Source organism: Morus notabilis, unplaced genomic scaffold, assembly GCF_000414095.1.
Source record: "Morus notabilis unplaced genomic scaffold, ASM41409v2 Scaffold100, whole genome shotgun sequence".
NCBI lineage: Eukaryota > Viridiplantae > Streptophyta > Magnoliopsida > Rosales > Moraceae > Morus > Morus notabilis.
Window position 1 is genome coordinate 312,736 of NW_010361820.1, and position 19,170 is coordinate 331,905.

The window sequence follows — 19,170 nt, forward strand, 5'->3', positions numbered from 1 at the left end:
GTGTGGCCCTAACCTCCAAGCCGGACTGGCCGAGGTTCCAAGCCTAAACACTTATTCAGGCCGGGTTAAGCCTTAGGCGACAGTGGCAGGCCTCGAGCCGATCCATTTAGTTCGGTCTAAATTTACAACTCTACTCGCTTATTTAGTCTCTTATAATCTCTTATTGCACACAAAGGAAGCGCCTTCTTATCCAAAAGCTTATAACATTCGGAGGGATTTGCAATGAGCACGCCTGTGCCGCTGAAAAATTGTGGATAATTGACTGTCTAAAGAAACAGAAAACGTATATAAACAGATCATATGACGTTTAACTCAACTTAAACCCTTAAGTTTCACAAATATCGAGGTGCTCCGCAAAGTAGGACCCATTCCCTATTAGAGACGGAGTTGGAACTTGTATGTCCCTAGCTCTGCTCTTAAAGTCTAGTTTGAGTTCTATATTTCTTAATTTACCAAATGTCGAAATCATATACATAAATGTTCGCTCGCCAATTTAGTTCATTTCTCAAAGTGAGACAAACTTCCCTGCTAATGTTTCATGCTCATGCTACTACACTACAGCGTCCATTAAGGAACTCACAGAATCGGTTTTCTTTCCTTTCAAGGCTTCAGGAAAACTGTAACATGAAGCCCAGTTATCAGGAAGCATCAATAAATCCTTTTAATTTATGGTATAGAAGGGTCATTGTTATTAGTACTATTGTCTAATGGTACGTGGATCAGTTGCGAAAAACGCTTCAGAACCATTTGAACTCGTTACCACATTGCCATTCATCTGAATTGGTCAATCTCAGAAAATGTACACGCAAGCAATGGAAGTCAAAATTATGGTCAGCAGTATAGACACCGCGTTCACCAAGTTATTGTCAAGAAAGTTTAGACCTGAAATCTTCTTGACCGTTGGTCCTGGTTTTCCAACAACCTAGAATCCAAGTAACTGCTAAATTAAGCATTATGTTCTAGAAAAGTTAAAAACTTGCGATGAAACAAGTGAATATCTAAAGACTCAGAACAATGATGGCAAGAGATCTCAAAATTTGTTATCACACATACCTTATTACGAACAGTGCAGAATCCACTGAATTGCAGGGTAGCTCCCAAAAGAGAATCAATCATGCTACCTAATAGTCCAGCTATAGTGGAAAGAGGTACTACCAATAGCTGCTTCAAAGCTGCATCATACGTGCATTTTGCAGTGAGAAATCCAAGGACCACAAATGTCAGCCCGATGACACTTCCTGCAGCTGCAGCAGCTAGGAGTCCAGTTTTTGTAACGCCTCCATTCGTACCCTTCCGAACAGGCTGCCAAATGTGTTAAACCAAGTTACTAAACCCTGTCTACATACTATAAGTGGTAAGTTGGTTCCTCAACCCGCATAACGTTTCTTTTTCCCAATACCAGATATCTTAAGCTGAATTGAATCCTAAACTCCACTTACAAAAAGAGTAGGTAATACAAGAAGGATACAAGCCTCGACATAGCAATTATAGGAGGAAAAAAGTAATAAAATAGACACTCATATGCAGCCTATTACTTCGTTAGACAGTGACATAATCAGCAAAAGTGTTGTTGGAACGAGACCAACGCAATCGGAATGAGATGAATCTGAATAAATCAAGAAAGGGAAAAGTAAGAACACGCCAAAGTTACCCAGGTTCGGCCAAAAATTGATCTACTCCTGTTGAGCTCCTCCACAAGAAACTCAATCCACTATAAAGAAGAAGATTACACCCTCAGTTGTTACACAGAAACTCTCAACTGAGGAAATAGAGACACAAACCCAAAAACCAACCCAAGAGAAAAAAAAAAGTGTTTCCAGAGAAAAAATACCTAGAAGAAATCTTAGGACCCGTTTAGTTCGCTGATTCGAGTTTTTAATTCGAGTTGAGATATGACTTTATGTGAGAGCTTTTTACTATAGTAAAAAAGTTAGATATGATTGTTTGTGAGAGCTTTTTACTGTAGAAAAACTCGAATTCTAAACTCGAATCAGCGAAATAAACGGGGCCTTAATTTCTTCTATTTTCTATTCTCTCTCTCTCTCTCACTAGAAATTCTGTTTCAACCTCTCAGATAAAAGTGTATGTTCCTCACCGACTAAAAAAAATGACTACAACTAATTCTGTTTTTACATATATATTTGTTGAGAATGAATTTAGCTCAGCACCGACTTGAAGGAACTTCCACATGGAGCACTTTTACTGGTCTGTATGAATCCTTTAAGCAATACGCTGCGTTTAATCTCAATGAATATGAATAGTGTATATCTTGTGGAATCATAGCTCTATCCTTCTAGGCTACGTTTTTCCAATATTAAGCAAATCTAGACATTTCTGGAATTTGCTTGCAGTGATTACTTTCGTAGCCATATCTGAAGGATTCTCTTCAGTATCAACCTTTTCCAGCTTGACTACTCCATCTTCTACTTTTTCCCTGATGAAGTGATGCCTCATGTCTATATGCTTAGACTTTTCATGATATACTGGATTTTTGCATAAATGGATTGCTGTCTGACTGTCTGGTTCCTCTCATCATCTTCAACTCTTTTAGCAATCATTGCATCCATATAGCTTCTTTAAAACCCTCTGTAAGAGCCATATATTCTACATCCGTGCTTGATAAAGCAACTGCAGGTTGTAGTTGAGCTTTCCAGTTGATACAACTACCACTTAAAGTCATCAAATCCTGTCACCTGCATAGTCTGAGTCTACAAATCCTTCCAATACCATCTGAGCTGCCTTGTGCTTGTAAATTAAACCATAACTGAGAGTATTCTTGACATATCTCAACACCCACTTCATGGCAAGCCAATGATCTTGCCCTGAATTTGGCATATACTTGCTCAGTATGCTTACTGCATAGGCAAGGTTAGGCCTAGTGCAGATCATTGCATACATCAAGGAGCCTACTGCACTTGAATAGGGAACTTTAGACATCTCAATTTATCTTCCTCTATTGTGGGAGATTGTTCCGCTGACAACTTGAAGTGACCGGCTAGAGGAACATTTACTACTCTTGCCAGTTCCATTGAAAACTTCTTCACGACCTTCCTTAAGTACTCTTCTTGTGAAAGGCATAAGATCTTTTCTCTCATGTTCTTTTTTATGTCAATACCAAGAATTCTTCTTGCCTTGCCCAAGTCTTTCATATTAAACTCTGAGCTTAACATTTTCTTCACTTCCTTGATCATTTCTGGGTCCATGCTTGTAATTAGCATGTCATCTACATACAATAGGAGAATAACTACATTACTTGCTCCTGTGTTTCTGTGATACAAACAGGAATCATAATTGCTCCTTGTAAATCCAGCTTTAACTACATAGCTGTCAAATCTTCAATACCATTGCTTTGGGGATTGTTTCAATCCGTACAAGGACTTCCTCAACAAACACACTTTTTCTTCCTTTCCTTTTACTTCAAACCCAGGTGGTTGTTGCATGTAAATTGTTTCAATCAGGTCCCCATGTAAGAAAGTAGTTTTAGCATCCATCTGCTCCAATTCCCAATCCTTTTGAGCTACTAAGGCAAGAATAGTCCTTATTGTCTTGTATTTCACAACAGGTGAGAACACCTCAGTATAATCTATGCCCTTAACCTGTGTGAACCCTTTAGCTACTAATCTTGCCTTGTATCTCTTGGGCTCATTTGATGCAGCTCCTTCTTTAACCTTAAAGATCCACTTACAGGAAACAGGTTTCTGCTTCTTAGGCTTGTCTACTAAGACCCAAGTATTATTCTTCCTGAGAGAGTTCATCTCTTCCTCCATGGTAGCAATCCACTTGCTGGACTGAGAGCTTGAAACTGCTTCTTGATATATACCTGATTTGGCTTCTAACAGATCTTCAGCAGAGCTTAAAGCAAAAGCTATGAGCTCACTTTCACCATATCTTTGAGGGGATTTGATCTGCCTCCTTGGCCTATCTCTTGAGAGAACATAATCTGACAGAGTTTCTAATGCTACAGGCTCTAGTTCCTCTCCTGGGTCTTCAGCAGTAATTTCCTGTGTCATTTCCTGATGTTGTTCTGGTTCTTGATCAGGTTCTTGATCTAGTGGTGCTTGATTTGATGTCATTGGTGCCTCCACCTCAAATTGAAGCTCCCGTAGAGTGTTTGCACCTGTTCCTGCATCATTACAAGTAGCATCTTTGTCCTTCTTAAAATAAGGCATATTATATATTCATTAAAGATTACATCCCTACTAATGATGATTTTAAACTTAGGACCATCTTTCAGGCATAATCTATATCCTTCGACTCCCTCAGGATATCCTAGGAATATGCATTTAAGGGATCTAGGGTCTAATTTCCCTTCCCTTTGGTGTGCATAAGCTGCACATCCAAAGACTCAAATTTCCTAGGTTAAGACGTTTTCCAGTCTAGAGCTCTTGTGGAGTCTTACATGGACATCTATTGATTAGATAACAAGCAGTGTTGACTGCTTCACCCCAAAAATACTTAGGTAAACCTGAATCAATTAGCATACACCTAACTCTTTCCATTAAAGTTCTATTCATTCTCTCTGCTATTCCATTTTGTTGGGGTGTTTTCTTCACAATTCTATGCCTTAGGATGCAATTATTGTGGCAATAATCTGTGAACAACTTATGGCAGAATTCTAGACCATTATCAGCTCTAAAGGCCTTTACTCTTTTATTTTAGTTGATTCTTGTGGTGAATTGACAAAGCGAAGCTGAAAATGAAAACTTCTTATTTTCATTCATACATTCATAGTATACACTGCATACATATATATACATCAACTCCAGTAACCCTATCATTAAGTCTGTATCCTATCAAATTAGGAAACTATCAAATTAGGAAACTATCTCTACTTCTAAGGAAATAATCCATCAAACTAATTGCCTAAAGTCACCTAGCTGTACACGGCTTTCCAGCCTGTATTCCAGCTATATACAACTTTTTCCACACTCCCCCTCAAGCTGGTGAATAGGCATTTTCCATTCCCAGCTTGGATACAATAATCTGAAAAACTGAGCTATTCAGTCCTTTGGTAAGGACATCAGCAAGTTGTCCATGTGTAGACACATAAGGCATACAAATCAGCCCACTTTCTAACTTCTCCTTAATAAAGTGTCTGTCGATTTCAATGTGTTTGGTCCGGTCATGTTGTACTGGGTTGTGAGCTATGTTAATCGCAGATTTGTTGTCACAGTAAAATCTCATTGGGCCGTCCCACTTGACCTTCAAATCTTCAAGAATAACCTTCAACCAAAGTAGTTCACACACTCCTTGAGCCATGGCTCTGAATTCAGCCTCTGCACTTGATCGAGCTACCACGCTTTGTTTTTTACTTTTCCAAGTTATAAGATTCCCCCCAAGAAAGGTGCAGTATCCTGATGTCGATCTTCTGTCAACAATTGACCCAGCGTAATCGGCATCTGTGTATGCTTCAAGAACTAGCCCTCCATTTCTTTTGAACAAGATACCTTTTCCCGGCGTTCCCTTCAGGTACTGTAGAACTCAATAGGCTGCTTGTAGATGAACTTCCTTTGGGCTATGCATAAACTGGCTAATTACACTCACTGCATATGCGATATCTGGTCGTGTGTGAGACTAGTAAATGAATCTTCCCACCAAATGTTGATACATTTCCCTATTTACTGCGGCATCTTCCTCTGCTTTCCCAAGTTTTAAATTCAGGTCCATAGGTGTGATCGCTGGTTTACATGCTGTCTTGCCAGTTTCCTTGAGAAGGTCTGTGACGTACTTCTGTTGAGAAATGAAGATTCCCTGCTTTGAGTGAGCAACCTCAATACCAAGAAAATACTTCAACCTTCCTAATGCTTTAATCTCAAATTCCTTAGCCAAATGCTGACTTAAGACCTGCTTCTCCTTAGAATCATCTCCTGTCAATATTATGTCATCAACATACACTAAAAGAGCTGTAGCTCCCCCTGAAGTTGAATGCTTAATGAACAGTGTATGATCCCCTTGGCTTTGCCTGTATCCCAAAGTCAGCATAACTCTTGCAAATCTCCCAAACCATGCCCGTGGTGACTGCTTAAGGCCATATAGTGCCTTCTTCAATCTACACACAGTGTGAGTAGTCAAATTCTTCCCATATCCTGGTGGAACCTCCATATAAATCTCCTCCTCTAATTCCCCATGTAGGAAAGCATTTTTGACATCAAACTGCTGCAATTCCCAACCATAATTCGCTGCCAGTGACAACAAAACTTGTACTGTATTCATCTTTGCCACAGGGGCAAATATCTCCATATAATCGATCCCATAGGTCTAAGTATACCCCTTTGCTACTAACCGCGCATTGTATCTCTCAATCGACCCATCTGCTCTATACTTCACAGTATATACCCATTTACAACCCACTGGTCTCTTTCCTTCCGGTAACTTCACCAACTCCCAAGTCTTGTTCTTCTCCAACGCCTCCATTTCCACATTCATAGCTTGTTTCCATTTTTCATTAGCTAAAGCCTCGGACAAGGTGGTTGGAATGGTGATGGCATTTAGGCTTACAAGGAAGGCTCTATGAGATGGTGAAAAACTGTTAAAGGATAAGAAATGTGTCGATTTGTACACTCTCTAGTTCCTTTCCTAATGGCAATCGGAAGATTCTGATCATCATTATTCACTAATTCAGAATTATCTTGTAAAGGATGGTCAGAAATTGTTACCTCATTCAAGGGTTTGAGTAGGATTCTTGGATCTGCACAGGTTCTGGAACAGCCTTCCTCCTTGTGAACACGTTGCCTTTGCCAAATCTTACATTTTCCAAGGCAGAATCGGTTTTTTCTTGTGGTTCATTTGGTGTTACAGGTACGAGTTCAAGTCTGGGTATGGACTCAGTGGGTATGGATGCAAATATGGATTCAGGATTATGGTTAGAACAAGATGGACTGGGAGTAGCAGGTGTAGGAGTATCAGACTTGGGAATTGAGGACAAATCAAGCAAAAAACCTTCCTTATCCTCTTTCAGTGAACTCTCCCCCTGAGGATAAGGATTAGAGAAATAGGACTCTTGTTCAGTGAATGTGACATCCAACGAGACATAGAATTTCTTTAACGAAGGATGATAGCACTTATACCCTTTTTGAGTTGAAGAATATCCTACAAAGACACACTTTAGAGCCCTTAGATCTAATTTCCCCCTGTTTTGACTATGAACATGGACAAAGGAAACACACCCAAACATTCTAGGAACAAGGTTATTTGAGGTATTCAGGTTTGGGTAAAATGATGAGAGTATGTCCATGGGCCTTTTAGAATCTAAAATTCTCAGAGGCAAACGATTTATCAGATGAGTGGCTGTAAGGACTGCTTCCCCCCAAAGAATCTTAGGCACATTTTTTTGAAACAACAAGGCCCGGGTTTTTTCAAGAAGATCACCATTTTTCCTTTCTGCTACTCCATTTTGTTGTGGAGTACTGACACATGACGATTCGTGTATTATTCCCTCTTTTTGAAAGAATGGAGTCAAAGTTTGATTGAAATAGTCTCTAGCATTATCCGACCTAAATCTTTTGATTGAGACCCCAAATTGATTTTTGACCATGGAATGGAAATTTAGGAATACAGTACTAACATCAGATTTTTGTTTAAGTAGGAAAATCCATGTAACACGAGTACAGTCATCAATAAAAGAAACAAACCATCTTGCCCCAGAAACATTAGAAACAGTAGATGGACACCAAATATCACTGTGAACAAGATAAAAAGGTAAGGAGCTTCTTTTATTACTAATCTGAAAGGGTACACGTTTGTGTTTAGCAAGTTCACACACTTCACACTGAAATCTTTCAACGTCTAAACTTTTAAACAAGGAGGGAAACATGATTTTAATGACTCTAAATGATGGATGTCCAAGTCGACAATGATGGAGAAAATTTTTTTCTTTATTAGATAAGATACTCTCTGCTATGAAGGAAGAAGGTGGACTACCCTGGATCATGTTCAACTGACTTGGTGTTTCAAGATGGTAGAGGCCATTCCTTTCCCTAGCACGTCCAATCGTCCTCCCCGAACCCTTGTCCTAAAATACACAATAATTATTGTGAAAAATCACATTACAACATAAATCTTGAGTGAGTTTTTGTATAGAGATCAGGCTTGTGGACAGTTTAGGAACATGAAGAACATTTCTCAAAGTCACAAATGGGCTTATTTTGACATTCCCTAAACCGGCTACAGTGATTGAGGATCCATTGGCTGTGGTTACTTTCCTATTGCTTGGACATGGAGAGTAGGTTGAAAACACATTGTGTGAGTGTCATATGGTCGGTTGCTCCTGAATCCATGACCCAGGAGTTGGCAAGGGTTGTGTCCGAAAATTTAAACTAATGGAGAAAGGAAACTCACCTGAAAATGCCAAGGAACAAGTACCTGGAGTTTCTTCAGTCTTACCAAGATTGCTGATGAGTGCTCTAAATTTCTCAATCTCCTCTTGGTTGAGACTGCTCAATTCCTTTGATGTTGATTCTGCTTGAGGAGTCACAACAATATGGGCTTGTCCTTTGCTTTGTGGTTGATTCCCTTTCTGTCCCCATTCACGGCTTGGTGGCTTTCCATGAAGCTTCCAACATGTATCACGGGTATGACGAGACTTCTTGCAATAAGTGCACCAAAGACTATCACGGTTTTGGAACTTTGGCTGGCTGTTTTTTTCTCCTTCTGGTGCTATACTTCTCTCCATGGTTGTGACATGTTTGTTATTACCAGCAGCCACCATAGCCGAACTACTATTGGTTTCTGATTCAAGCATCAGCCCCCTTCTGCTCTCTTCACTTCTAATTAGAGCCACTACTTCATTAAAACCTGGAACCTCTGGCTTCCCAAGAATCTGTATTCTTACTAGATCAAATTCTGGGTTGAGTCCAACCAGAAAATCATAGACCCTGTCTTGTTCAATAAATTCTTTTAAGATAGCTGCATCCTCGGGGCATTTAGTTTTAATAACTCGATAATGATCCAACTCCATCCATAAGGTTTTCAATTGGTTTGCATATTCAGTGACAGTCTTATTACCTTGTTTTGCCGCTATAGTTTTCACCTTAACTTCGTATACTTGGGCTGCGTCCCTAGCTTTGGAGTAAGTCTGTTGAATAGCATCCCATATGTCCTTGGCAGAGCCAAAAACATGCAGGTGTCACTGATTTCAGGAATCATGGAACTCCACAACCACGCCATGATCATAGAGTCTTCTTCATCCCACGCTTCAAACTTCGGATCATCTGGTTTAGGACCCGTTCCCAAAAGATGGCTGATCTTTCCTCTTCCCTTCAACACCGTACGGATGAGTTGTGACCACTTAAGGTAATTCGATCCATCTAGTCTGTACGCTGCCTGAATGTTCTGCAATTCTCCATGTTGCTGAGGCCTGATTATCTCCTCTGTCTGGACAGCCTTAGTCTTTCCTGTTTCTGACATGTTGGATTCCAGCGATAGAATAGATAGCAGCAAGAGAATGAATAGGATGGACAGCAAGATGATGGACTCATAGAGATTGATGAACAAACAAAGCAAGAACCGGCAATAAAGGTCGAGAAAAAAAGGGTGCTGATCAGAAAAGAAGAAAAAAAGAAAAAACTCCAGCAATGAAGGAAGGGTGCTGATCAGAAAAGAAAAAACTCCAGCAATGAAGGCCAAGAAGCTTCGGCAATGAAGGCCAAGCACAGATTTTCAATCCCAGAAATTCGAGCCTAGGGCTCTGATACCATGTGGTGAATTGACAAAGAGAAGCTGAAAATGAAAACTTCTTATTTTCATTCATACATTCATGGCATACACTGCATACATATATATACATCAACTCCAGTAACCCTATCATTAAGTTTGTATCCTATCAAATTAGGAAACTAACAAATTAGGAAACTATCTCTACTTCTAAGGAAATAATCCATCAAACTAATTGCCTAAAATCACCTAGCTGTCCACAATTCTCAACTAGGTTCTACCATTGTTTGAATTTGTTAAAACATTCATCTTTAGTTTGTAATAGGTAAATCCAAACTTTCATAGAGTGATCATCAACTATAGAGAGAAAGTACATGGACCCTGCATGAGTAGGTGTTCTTTCTGGCCCCCATAGATCCGCATGTACATAGTCCAGTGTGATGAGGACATCATGGATGCAAGGAATACTCACGATCCAATTCAAGTCTCAGTTGGTCTGGTGACGAGGCATCGAGTTAAAAGATTTAAAGAAGAGTTGAATAACCTAGTCCGGAGAGTCCTACAACAAGAAGAGAAAGAATCGGCCATACACGTCCATCGAGCCATTACATGGCCAACTTGCATGTCATTCCAAGATACACGTGCAAGGAGGAGTCCAAGAGGCTGTAGGCGTGTTTTTCAGCCAGGAATCAAGTCTAGATTGCGGATCAAGACTTGATTTCGTCCTAATCCTATCTTTTTAGATTTAAGTTTCAGTTTATCATTAAAATTCTAAAATAGGCATGTTTAGAAGGAAGGAGTTGGAGTCAAATTCGGATTCCTTCCTAGGATTAGCTTTAGGCATGTTATCTTATCTTTAAGTGTGTTATCTTGTTTTAGGCGCATATATCTCATTAAGGGTAGATTAAGACTTTTACAATTTTAAAACTCTTCATGTTATTTTCGGCTATTTAAGGCTGAAATTCGATTAATAAAGTGAAGTTTTGATGTTTATTCATATATTGTGAGATATTCTTCTTGAGTTCTTGAAGAAACTATTCCGAACTTATCAATGTTTCCTTGTGGCGTTCAAACTTGACTTATCAAACAGATTTTCATACTCGTTTGTGGCGTCTTCACCATACCAAGGTTCTTACTTTGCTAAGCAACGGGTCGCGATTTTCATCAATTCTTAATAGATCTTGAATCGTAATTCCATATTTGGTTTCGGATTTCGTCACGTTGTTAGCGTAGTTCGTATCAGTTGGTATCAGAGCTTAAGATCGTCAGGTTTTCCTATCCTTATTCTTGTTTATTGCATTTTTTTTTTCTTTTCTCTGTCAAAACTCGCCGATTAGGGTTAGGGTTTTCAATTCGGAAAAAAAAAAAAAAAAAGAAATCGGAGGATTGTGACTTGAAACGACTATAACTTTTGATCCATGAATCGTTATGGGGCCCATAATATATTAAATCGAAGCTCTTTTCGAACTCTACAATCGCGGCCGGGCGTGGGCGTAGCCCGCCGACACCATTTTTTGGGCCAAAATTCGTTTGTTTTCATTGCTTTCGGAATCCTTAAAGTTTGAGTGTCAAAAAAAAAATTTGTGACAAATTTGCATTCGTTTGGTTTGAGTCTTGACTCGATTGGCTACTTGAATCCTTCTTATTAATTGGATTAGTTTTAAAAGAACTAAAAGAAGAATACGAGTGGAAAAAGGCAGAGTGTGTGAGAATATTAGAGGGTAAAAACCAAAATTAATTTGAGTGAAACACGAGTGGTTTGAGTAAATTATTCTTCGAGAGAAACCCCTATTAATCATGTCGCAGGAACAGGAGAAAAACACAAGCGGAGAGATTCCACCTACCGTTAACACGAGTTTACAAATGCAGGCATTAATGGGAGAGATGAAACGCTTGATGAGAGCAAAGCTCGAACACATACATGAGAGGTTAGATAGGGTAGAAGAGGGAGCCCCGTAAGAACAACCACCACCGAATGCTCCAAGGAGGAACAAGATGCACCGAATGCTCCAAGGAGGAACATGATGCACTGAAGGGAAGTTGAGGATTATGGTGAATTTGAAGGTGACAATTTAGAGGAAGAGTTTGATCGAATGTCAGTGGGCAGCCATAGGAGATATGGACAGAGTAGAGAAGTTAGGAACCGAGCGGATAACAACTTGGGAAGTATCAAGATGAAAATTCCTGCGTTTCAAGAAAAAAAGTGATCCCGAGACATTTCTCGAGTGGGAAAATAAGATGGAGTTGGTTTTCGACTGTCACAACTACTCCGAACTAAAAAAGGTAAAACTTGCTACAATTGAATTTTTAGACTATGCTATTGTGTGGTGGGACCAAGTATGCACCAATAGGAGGCGAAGAACGTCCTATCGAAACTTGGGATGAGATGAAAAGGGTGATGAGGCGAAGATTTGTACCAAGTCACTACTACCGAGATCTATACCTCAAGCTACAAGGTCTCCATCAAGGTAACCGGAGTGTTGATGAGTATTTTAAAGAGATGGAGATAGCAATGATTAGAGCCAATGTGGAGGAGAATCGGGAGGCAGCGATGGCCAGATTTTTGAATGAGTTAAACCGAGAAATTGCCAACACAATCAAGATACACCATTATGTGGAATTGGAGGACTTTGTGCATATGGCAATCAAGGTTGAGAGGCAACTCAAGAGGAGTGGAACACAACCAAGACCAACTCCTCAAAATCCGAGTGCAACACCTTGGGGGCCAAACTACCCAAAGAAAGAAGAAAACCTGTCAACCTTCAAGGCCAAACCCGAGTACGAACCCACCCCTAATACCACGGCCTTTCAAGGTAAAACAGCCCCTAATTCTACTCGTTCTAGCGAGATTAAATGTTTTAAATGTCAGGGAAGAGGATACATAGCTAGCCAATGTCTAAATAAGCGACTTAAGATGATCCGGGATAATGGAGAAATTGATTCGGAAGATGAAGATGATCTAGAGGATATGCCACCATTGGAGGACGCCCTCATAGGAGAAGAGGAGATCGGGGCAGACCATGGTGAAATGCTTGGGCTAGTTGCACGTCGAGCCTTAAACATGCAAGCTAAAGAAGAGGAAGAAGAGGTACAACAGGAGAACATCTTTCACACTCGTTGCCACGTGAAAGACAATGTATGTAGTGTTATTATCGATGGCAGTAGTTGCACTAATGTTGCTAGTACTTCTATGGTTGAAAAACTAAGACTCACAACACTTAAATACCCTTGTCCCTACAAGCTACAATAGTTGAATAACAGCGGTGAAGTGATAGTTATAAAGCAGGTTGTAGTACCGTTTCAAATCGGTAAGTATGAGGATGAAGTATTGTGCGACGTAGTACCAATGCAAGCGGGCATCTCCTCGGAAGACCATGGCAATTTAAACGGCGTGTGCGGCACGATGGCTTTACCAACAAGTACTCATTCACACACAACAAACGGACTATCACTCTAGTTTCGTTGACCCCAAAACAAGTCTATAAGGACCAAGTGAGGTTGCAAAAATTGAGTAAACAAAAGAGTCTGAGAGAACAAGACAATGTGAGTGCTACTTTCAATGTTACTGCCTTGAGTCCTTTTGATGTAGGTGATAATTTGAGGACAAATCCTTTTCAAGAGGAGGGGAATCAGGGATGCAAGAAATACTCACGATCCAATTCAAGTCCTAGTTGGTCCGGTGACGAGATATCGAGCTAAAAGATTTAAAAAAGAGTTAAATAACCTAGTCCGAAGAGTCCTACAACAAGAAGAGAAAGAATCGGCCATACACGTCCTACAACAAGACTTGCATGTCATTCCAAGATACACGTGCAAGGAGGAGTCCAAGAGGCTGTAGGCGTGTTTTCCAGTCAGGAATCAAGTCTAGATTGCGGATCAAGACTTGATTTCGTCCTAATCCTATCTTTTTAGATTTAAATTTCAGTTTATCATTAAAATTCCAAAATAGGCATGTTTAGAAGGAATGAGTTGGAGTCAAATTCAGATTCCTTCCTAAGATTAGCTTTAGGCGTGTTATCTTATCTTTAAGTGTGTTAGCTAGTTTTAAGCGCATATATCTCATTAAGGGTAGATTAAGACTTTTACAATTTTAAAACTCTTCATGTTATTTTCGGCTATTTAAGGCTGAAATTCGATTAATAAAGTGAAGTTTTGATGTTTATTCATATTGTGAGATATTCTTCTTGAGTTCTTGAAGAAACTATTCCGAACTTATCAAGGTTTCCTTGTGGCGTTCAAACTTGACTTATCAAACGGATTTCCATACTCATTTGTGGCGTATTCACCATATCAAGGTTCTTGCTTTGCTAAGCAACGAGTCGCGGTTTCCATCAATTCTTGATAGATCTTGAATCGTAATTTCATATTTGGTTTCGGGTTTCGTCACGTTGTTGGCGTAGTTCGTATCACAGTGGTCTCTTTGCTCTGTAAGTTAATGTAATGAATTTCAACCTGTGTTGCTTCCTTAAAACACACTGTTCACAGAAGTCCAAATGATTAATTTTGTCGTCTCCAAGTAGTCCTTGCTTGTTGAGTTCCTGGAGACCTCCCTCACTCACATGCCCAAGCCTTCTATGCCCGATTTCAGCCCTAGACTTCTCACTGATTATTGTTGCTACTGTACCAATAACAGTTTGACTCTCCAGGACATAAAGACCTCCTTTCCTTTCACCTTTCATCACCACTAAAGACTCCTTTAAGATCTTTAATGCTCCACCTTCAGCTTTGTAACCATAACCTGCATCATCTAAGGCTCCCAGAGAAACTAGATTTCTTCTAAGTTTAGGAACATGCCTGACATTCTTGAAAGTGTGATAAGTCCCATTACTCATCTTGACAGTGATGTTTCCAGATCCAATCACTGTACAAGCATGATTGTTTCCCATCAAGACTTTACCCCCATCTTTCCTTTCATAGTTCGAGAATCAGGATTTATTTAGCCACATGTGATATGTGCACCCAGTGTCTAGAATCCACTCTGACTCTTCTTTAGAGGTCCCAAAGACAAGCATCTCTGGGCTCTCATAAACATCATCTTGAGTTACGATTGCAGCATCTCTTTCAGTAGACTTCTGTTCAGCCAATTGCTTCTCCCATTCCTTGCAGAATCTCTTTATGTGCCATGTTTTTTTTTACAGAAGAAACACTTTCTTGGCCCATTCCTTGACTTTGACCTCAAGGGTGGCCTATTCTTGTTCTTCCCACCAAATTCTTTCTTGGGCGGTCTACCTCTAGTGAACAGCCCTTCATCTCCATTTGCGTCTTTTCTTTGAGACATTTCATTCTTGATTTCCAATTCTCTAGACCTTAAGGCAAACAGTACATTTTCAAGAGTAAGACGATCTCTCCCATATTTGATAGCATTTTTAACCTCCCTAAAGGACTCACGTAAGGAAATCAAGAGAATCACTGCTTGGTTTTCCTCTTCAATTTTTTCACCAATATTAGCTAAGTCTATAACAATCTTATTAAACGTATCAAGGTTCTTTTCTAGGCTCCTAGAGGTGTCCATTCTGAAACTGAACAAGCTTTCTTTGAGGTAGATCTTATTAGTCAGAGACTTTGTCATATAGAGTTGTTCAAGTTTAAGCCAAACCTTTGCTGCAGTGTCTTCATCGTTGACTTGCCTTAACACGTTGTCTGCAAGATAAAGAATGATGGTAGAGTAGGCTATTTCTAGCATCTCGTCCTTCTCTTCCTCAGTGCCCTTAAAATCTGTCATGTCTCCTAGGGATTTTGCCACTTTCTGCTGCACCAAGATTGCCCGAAGCTTCTTTCTCCATAGACCAAAATCACCAAATCCATCAAATTTCTCGAGCTCAAACTTTGCAGTTCCCATTCTTCAAGATTTCTTCAAGATTCCTTGAATTTTTTCGAATTTCCCTCAAAAGGCAGACCCTCTAGACCTTCAATGATCGGTAGTTAACCGTCGGCTCTGATACCACTATTGGAACGAGACCAACACAATCAGAATGAGATGAATCTGAATAAATCAAGAAAGGGAAAAGTAAGAACACGCCAAAGTTACCCAGATTCGGCCAAAAATTGACCTACTCCTGCTGAGCTCCTCCACAAGAAACACAATCCACTATAAAGAAGAAGATTACACCCTCAGTTGTTACATAGAAACTCTCAACTGAGGAATTAGAGACACAAACCCAGAAACCAACCCAAGAGAAAACAAAGTGTTTCTAGAGAAAAAATACCCAGAAGAAATCCTAATTTCTTCTATTTTCTCACACCCCAAACACTCACAGAACAGATTCTCTCTCTCTCTCTCTGTACTGGTTTCTCTCACTAGAAATTCTGTTTCAACCTCTAAATACAAAAGTGTCTCTGTTCCTCACCGACTAATAAAAAATGACTACAACTAATTCTGTTTTACATATATATTTGTTGAGAATGAATTTAGCTCAACACCGACTTGAAGGAACTTCCACGTGGAACACTTTTACTAGTCTGTATGAATCCTTTAAGCAATACGCTACGTTTAGTCTTCTTGAACTTTCTGTTGTCATTTTCATTCTTCTTCTTTATTATATAATACATATTTACTGAGATTACTCTCACAAGTGTTATGCAAGGTTAATAATTCAACTACAGTCCTCAATTTGTAAGAACGTATAGGCTAAATTCAGGTGCAAATGGTAGCCAGAGCTACAGTCCTTGATGATCTTCCATTACAAAGTTAAAAGAAGCTATACATGTTAGAAACCAGAAGTGACTCCAAGCAGAAATGTAATGGGGAACGACAAAGCCTAAAGGAGAGACAAAGAAGCACTTGGGCACCAAAACCAACTAGCCATCAAGAGAAAGAAGCACAAAACTACATATAGTTCCTTGCCAAGGGAGCTACTAAGAAAATGGTAGACATCAATTTCCTTAATGCCGGTTTTTTAACGAGTCAGATATTGCATGTAATACAATGTGAGTCCCTGTGTAATGATCTCTAGAGCCCGTAGTTCACATCTACGTCATTTTAAAAAGTGGTAATCATCAATAGCAAACAATGGCATCAGATACAAAAGTTGACTAACATAGGATCTAAGCTCTAATGATTGGTAAGAATCGAGCAATGGTTGGCTAAGATATACGATTGCTTAGAATCGAGCAATGGTTGCCTAAGATATACGATTGCTTAGAATCGAGCAATGGTTGCCTAAGATATACGATTGCTTAGAATCGAGCAATGGTTGCCTAAGATATACGATTGCTTAGAATCGAGCAATGGTTGCCTAAGATATACGATTGCTTATCCAACATACGTGCTCTATCATGACTGCAGGCATAAGCCTAAAGTGAAATCCACACCTGACTCCACCCGGCCCACCAAGTTCAAACAAAAAAAAAAAGTTCAAAAAAAATACAATACAAGATACATTATTTGACAATAAAAGATTAGCAGTTCACTAATAAACAGAATGTGGGGCAAAGTGAGTTCAAGAAAAGTAACTAAGGGAAACAAATGATTGGACCTTAAAGGTTGTGATCAATCGAGGTTGAGCATCACTAAGCACCCCAAGCTCAGAAGACCAGGTATCTCCATTGCAACACGCATAGTGACCGATAACCCCACCAATCAGCGCCGTAATCAGAACCGAATTCTTCGAATCCAGGCACTTTTCTTCCCATTCCGTTAATCTCCATATAATCAACACAAAAATCGTTGCAATGCCACTATTCGAAAGAACTTGTACCCTTAAAAAAATTAATAAAAAAAACAACAAAATCGGAAGATTTTCATATCAACAACAAATCAAATCAAATAAATCTCTTTACTTAGTACAACATGGTTGAAAAATTAAAAATTTACCAATTTCTTTGTCCACCTTCCTTGAAATCGGCGTCAACGCGACGCTTTTTCTCTTCCCCAACCTTTGTCAGCTTCGACGAAGTGAAGAAGAACACGAGTATCAATGCTCCGTATCTTCACTTAATCCAAAAACATTGGGTTAACTTCAAATTGCACCAAAACAGAATCGGATTTTCTCAGCCGATTCATTTATTTTCTCGCCAACCAAACAGAAAATTAATCAAAGAAAAATAAAATCAGCTACTGAGCATGAAGAGAAGAGAACCTGTATCCGACGGCGATATGGATGGACATGACGATAAAGCCGGAGATTGCGCCGGAGAGGTCGAGAGATTTTCTCCGATAAGCTCTAATGGCGATTAACGATGAGATTAGGACGGCGATTAAGGGTTGCATTAAAGTTCTTTCCATTTTCTGGTTTCTTCTCAATTCACGCAAGAGTAAGACACAGTAGTAGAGCAGTGGAGCAGAGCAAAATGATAGGAAAAACTGTGGCTTAATTGTGTGATTATTATTAGGAGGCTTCCTTCTGACCTGAAAATTTTATCTATAAGTAATTTTTTATTTTGAATAATTAGATTTGTATTAAAAACTTTCTATTCAATTTTAATTTAAGGTTCGTTTGGTACAAGGATTTAAATCAGAGTAATTCTAATCATGATTCTAGAATTATAATTCAGATTCAGAATCAGAAGTTTGAATCACCTTGAATGAAGAGGGGGTGATTTTAGAATCATAAGTGAGTCTGGTTTAAAACATCACATTAGATTCTGAATCATGATTCAGAATTATCCAAACCAAACATTGACTCTAAATCATGATTTAAAATCACTGTAAATAAACACTGATTATGAACCAGGATTCAGAATCATGATTCAGGATCCATCTACCAAACGCAACCTTAATTTAAAAGTCAGAAACTTGACTCGCCTACTAAAAAACTCCATTATTAATGAAAGTGGCTTTATGTTAAATACAATTGGTTGATCTGAAAATGAATTTTTTTTCTTCAAAAAAAAAAAAAAAGGAAAAAAAGAAAATGAATTTCTCAAAGTGGCTCACATACTACTCTGAGAAGGTATTTTCGGCCACTAGGTAACGAGTAATGACTAACTAATGAATAGATCATTATGAAAGTGACGCACCACATCTTAATAAAAAATTTCTGCTGCTGTGCTATACGGGTTGAAATTCAAATACAGCACTTCTATAAAAATTTCAACCTAATTTTCACATACATGCTAATACCTATACTTTAGAGGCTATAATTAACACCAAATGTATGGTTGATTGCGTCATATTATGTACAGAAAATTGCTTAAGTCATGGGTCTAAATTTTATCTTTATTTTTTATTAATATCCTTTCAACTAATATAATTAATTAACTAAAAATAATATTAATAAAAAATAAAGATTAAAATTTTAAATTTATGACCAAGGACTATTTGTCTCTGTTCGCCCATTATGTATCGTATTTGCTTCGTCATTGGGCTCGAGCTTTTGGGTTTTGGCCCATTAGCAAAGCTTGTTTTAGAACATTACCTTAATACCCTTTTCAGCCATGAGCCATCAGCAAATTGCATGGTATGTTACGTAAAAATGTAGCTACGATTTTCTGGTGGAATAATGAAAAATTTTGACAGTTAATTTTAATCCCTTTTTACCCTAATCGCCTAATTACTGTCGAAGTTCGGTTCTGAAGCAA

General features: G+C 39.0%; 1 protein-coding gene across 1 annotated transcript; it reads right to left on the reverse strand.

Annotated features, from left to right (window-relative positions):
- Positions 1 to 736: 736 nt before the first annotated feature.
- LOC21408289 (protein PGR) lies at positions 737 to 17,972 on the reverse strand. The gene is made up of 5 exons (XM_024167320.1): positions 17,730 to 17,972; positions 17,465 to 17,578; positions 17,127 to 17,349; positions 1,054 to 1,302; positions 737 to 922 (listed from the first exon to the last, which is right to left on the reverse strand). Exons 1-5 carry the CDS (start codon positions 17,873 to 17,875, stop codon positions 791 to 793), a joined length of 864 nt encoding a protein of 287 aa, XP_024023088.1. The 5' UTR covers positions 17,876 to 17,972; the 3' UTR covers positions 737 to 790.
- Positions 17,973 to 19,170: the final 1,198 nt, after the last annotated feature.

Coding starts and splice junctions, on each gene's coding strand:
- LOC21408289 (XM_024167320.1), bottom strand. CDS start 17,875: ATGGAAAGAACTTTAATGCAACCCTTAATCGCCGTCCTAATCTCATCG. Junction 17,350..17,464: donor GAAGGTGGACAAAGAAATTG/GTAAATTTTTAA, acceptor AATTTTTTTAAG/GGTACAAGTTCTTTCGAATA. Junction 923..1,053: donor TCTGCACTGTTCGTAATAAG/GTATGTGTGATA, acceptor CTTGGATTCTAG/GTTGTTGGAAAACCAGGACC.